At 39.7% G+C, this 4,196-nt stretch overlaps 1 protein-coding gene across 1 annotated transcript; it reads right to left on the bottom strand.

Annotated features, from left to right (window-relative positions):
• Positions 1-2,258: 2,258 nt before the first annotated feature.
• Positions 2,259-2,791, bottom strand: LOC105501682 (60S ribosomal protein L21-like). The gene has a single exon (XM_011927706.1). It carries the CDS (start codon positions 2,754-2,756, stop codon positions 2,274-2,276), a length of 483 nt encoding a protein of 160 aa, XP_011783096.1. The 5' UTR covers positions 2,757-2,791; the 3' UTR covers positions 2,259-2,273.
• Between the last annotated feature and the right edge of the window lie 1,405 nt (positions 2,792-4,196).

The raw sequence follows: 4,196 nt of genomic DNA, 5'->3' as shown, positions 1-4,196 counted from the left end.
CGGAGCTTGCAGTGAGCTGAGATCCAGCCACTGGACTCCGGCCTGGGCGACAGAGCGAGACTCCGTCTCAACAAAAAAAAAATCAACCAAGTGTGGTGGTGCATGCTTGTAGTACCAGCTACTCCAAAGGCTGAGGTGGAAGGATTACTTGAGCCTCAGAGGTTGAGGCTGCAATGAGCAGTGATTGCACCCTGCACCCCAGACTCTATAAAAAATAAAAAAGGAAAACAAAAGAAAAAGGAAAGAAATTCAATGAAATGATGGATCATGACTGAAACAGAAGGAAGAGCCATGAGTGGGCTGAGACATAAGGCAGAAAAATAGAGTGCTCTAGGCTATTGTGTTGACATTAACAGGCTGTCTAAGATTGAGCATATTACTTTGTGTATACTTTATTTACTTTCCATAACCAAAAATTAAGAGTGGACTTAATATATGGTCATTTGTAGGTCAAAAATGATGTTTTCCTTCACCTGCATGTCTTCTTTTTTGCCAGTTAAAATTCCCTAAAGAAAATAAAAGCTGTTTGAAATCATATACAGATTTAAGTTATAGCAACACACTACATTCTCTTAACTATCCATTTCCTAATATAGCCTTGATTGTGAAAAAGCATGAGAAAAATCATGTTTGTTTTGCACTGTTTCGTTGTTGTTGTTGTTAAGGGGTTTTCTGTCAAAGTTAAAATTCCAGCTAATAACCTTTGAAGCTCTAGCATTAACCATAGTAAAATATACCATAGTAACCCTAATCTGGGGCTTTGTGCAAAGTTGTTTATAACCTGTCTTAAGTGATCCTTTATAAAAATAGAAAACAGTGCTATAATGCTGTTATCAAAAATTTTGCTTAATCAGATTTGTATTACTCTTCTTTGGCTGAAATGTAGAGGTCAAATATCAGAGTATTCATTATTTTATTGCCTTAATTCTCAATGATGCTTCAAACCCCAAACAACTGCATGTGACGGGCCTATGTGAAAATTTAATTATGTTCCTGACTGGAGGGGACATATTTATTCTTTGATTCTTTATCTTCCAGAGAGGGCTGAGGACATATGCTCCATTACCTATAAAGGAATAGAAGTATCCCCTGCTTGTATACTTTACCCCACTCACTAATTTTTCTTATGAGAAAAGAAACTAACCTGTTTTGTGAGATGATAACAGGCTGAGAGTCATCAGGTTATTTTTAAAGGTCATTCTTCATATATAGCCCAGGCATTATTAAGCCAAATTCAATCACAATACAAAGGTATTCTTTTTTTTTTTTTTGAGATGGAGTCTCACTCTGTCGCCCAGGCTCGAGTGCAGTGGCCAGATCTCAGCTCACTGCAAGCTCCGCCTCCCGGGTTTACGCCATTCTCCTGCCTCAGCCTCCCGAGTAGCTGGGACTACAGGCGCCCGCCACCTCGCCCAGCTAGTTTTTTGTATTTTTTAGTAGAGACGGGGTTTCCCCGTGTTAGCCAGGATGGTCTCGATCTCCTGACCTCATGATCCGCCCATCTCGGTTTATTCAATGAAAATTAACAATTTATTAGGGGACACGTTGATTTTCATTTCAGAGAGACAACGAATGACCATTGACCTCCCAATTTAGTTATTCATAGAGCATCTAATACATGCCAATCACTGTTCCAGGTGCTTGAGAAATGGCAGTGACAAAAATCCCTTACAATCTTGTGGTTTAGGAAGCCTTCAATGTGAACCCAAAAATTAGGGATCAAAACTACATCTGGGGACACCAAGCCTTCTGTGCAGCCACGTCAGACGGTTTCACCAGAAGTGAATGTCAAAAGACTAGTAGCCTCAAAGACAAATCTGAGCAGGCACAGTCTACCACATTTCCAGAATTAAGCAAGGCTTTGGTGGCATCCTCAGGTAAGATACTGAAATGCATTTGAAGTTCAAACAAAGATTAATTTTAATAATAAAGACCGACTTACACTTTCTGAGACTCCCAGTCTTTCATTGATCCTAAGGTTCGGAGGTACTCTCTAAGGTACTTTAGAAGAAATAATTTCATTTCTCAAGGTATTATAGTAAAAAGTTAAGACTCATGGCAAAGCAAGGAACAAGTCAACCAAATAAATAGCATTTCATTACAAGGCTCCTTCACTTGGTGAGTCAAAGGCACATTGCCCTCATTACTGTATTTCCTGGCCAGGACACAGGCTGGGGAATTAATGGAGTAATAGGATTTCTACACTGTCTTTCTTTCTTTTTTTTTTTTTTTCAGCCCAGTGGTCTTTTATTTATTTATTTTTTTAACACCTATTATGCCATGAATTCATAGGGAATAGGTTCCAGCAGCTCAGGCTCCTTCCCATTGGTTCTCACAAAGTGTGCTTCTCTGGGTGGAGCAGGCTGGCGCTTCAGTTGAACCCAGGTACCTTTCTCTTTGGCTTCTTTCTTTTTCTGATCAATTTCCTTCACGCGTTTCAGGAAGCTATCTCGGCTCTTAGAGTGCTTAATGTGCTCACTACGCACGTTAATTCTCTTGGCAAGAATCTTGCCCTTAACTTGTTTGTTTACAACAATGCCAACAGCATGCTGGATAACGCTGTAGACTCTCCCAGTTTTGCCATGGTAACACTTGTGGGGCATTCCTTTTTGAACAGTACCCATTCCCTTGATGTCTACAATATCACCTTTCCTATAGATTCGCATATACGTGGCCAAAGGAACAACTCCATATTTTCTAAAAGGCCTAGAGAACATATATCGGGTACCTCTCCTCTTTCCCTTTGTGTTCGTCATTTTGGCGAATTACTGGAAGATGGCGGTTCCGGCCGAAAGGCTGTCTTTCATTTTTATTTTTTATTTTTTATTTTTTTTTTTTTGAGACGGAGTCTCGCTCTGTCACCCAGGCTGGAGTGCAGTGGCCGGATCTCAGCTCACTGCAAGCTCCGCCTCCCGGGTTCACGCCATTCTCCTGCCTCAGCCTGCCAGGTAGCTGGGACTACAGGCGCCGCCACCTCGCCCGGCTAGTTTTTTGTAGTTTTTAGTAGAGACGGGGTTTCACCGTGTTAGCCAGGATGGTCTCGATCTCCTGACCTCGTGATCCGCCCGTCTCGGCCTCCCAAAGTGCTGGGATTACAGGCTTGAGCCACCGCGCCCGGCCTGTCTTTCATTTTTAAGAGCTCCATATGAGCATGTGGCACCAAACTTATTTCTCTTTATCTTGATTTAAACTGTATCCAAGTCCAAGGGGTGAATGTGACTTGCTTTACTTCTTAAATTATGAAATTTGTCCTAAAATTCCTATAGTTATTCCTCCACATTCCTCATTATCTCAAACTGACTTCACATAAATTTTGATCATTGTGAATTTCATACAGACTACAGGTTCAACCACAAGACAGATAAAATTTTAATCAGTGAACAGCTAAAGAGGCCTTTTGGTCCTCATTATATATTGGATAAGTAAACTTCTTGAGTTGAGGCACAGGAAAAAAAGCTATGGAATTATTATAATGCTAAGAAGAAAATTTTAAAAGCTTATACCTGTATTTTTTTTCTAAGATTTATAATTTCTTAAGGAAGAACAAGGTCAGCTTTTTAAAATCAGAGTATTTTGTTATAATTAATACCAAAGTAGTAAAAGAAATAAAGAAAATTATAATGAAAGACATGCGTAAGGATGAGAATTTACTTAGGATAAATACTGCTGTCTGGTGGGACAGCCTAGATGTATATAAAAGAGAAATGGAGATATGCAAAGCCCTATGTATTATTAAGGTTGGAGTTAGGGAAAAGATATGTTATTATGATGAGGTAACAGGCCACCATTTCAAGAAGATAAAAATAGGAAGACTTTAGCGTCCACACTTGGATGACATGAGAGGCAGTTTGAAAACAGGAAGCCAGTGAACCAGAGAGAAGCCAATGGGATAACTCCCTTGGAAAATTAGGATCAATAGCTAGATAGTTTCATAAAATCTGGACATATTTTAGAAATAAAGTCTTCATCAATAAACACGGAATATTTTCACTGAGTTTTAATTTGATAGAGCTGCTGCATGAAGATAGACAAATATGGCAATTATTCTGAAGGGAGAGGTCTGGAGAATTCACAACGTTAAGTTTCCAGAAGAAGGGTATGAGTAGTCATTATAGAAGTCATGGAGGTCACTACTGCACTGAGAACAGGTTTGGATTAGATGCTGATCTGATGGGAGGTAACATCTGTATGGAATA

The sequence above is a fragment of the Colobus angolensis genome, unplaced genomic scaffold, assembly GCF_000951035.1.
Source record: "Colobus angolensis palliatus isolate OR3802 unplaced genomic scaffold, Cang.pa_1.0 Scaffold74, whole genome shotgun sequence".
Taxonomy (NCBI): Eukaryota; Metazoa; Chordata; class Mammalia; order Primates; family Cercopithecidae; genus Colobus; species Colobus angolensis.
This window is presented reverse-complemented; position numbering and strand designations above follow the sequence as displayed.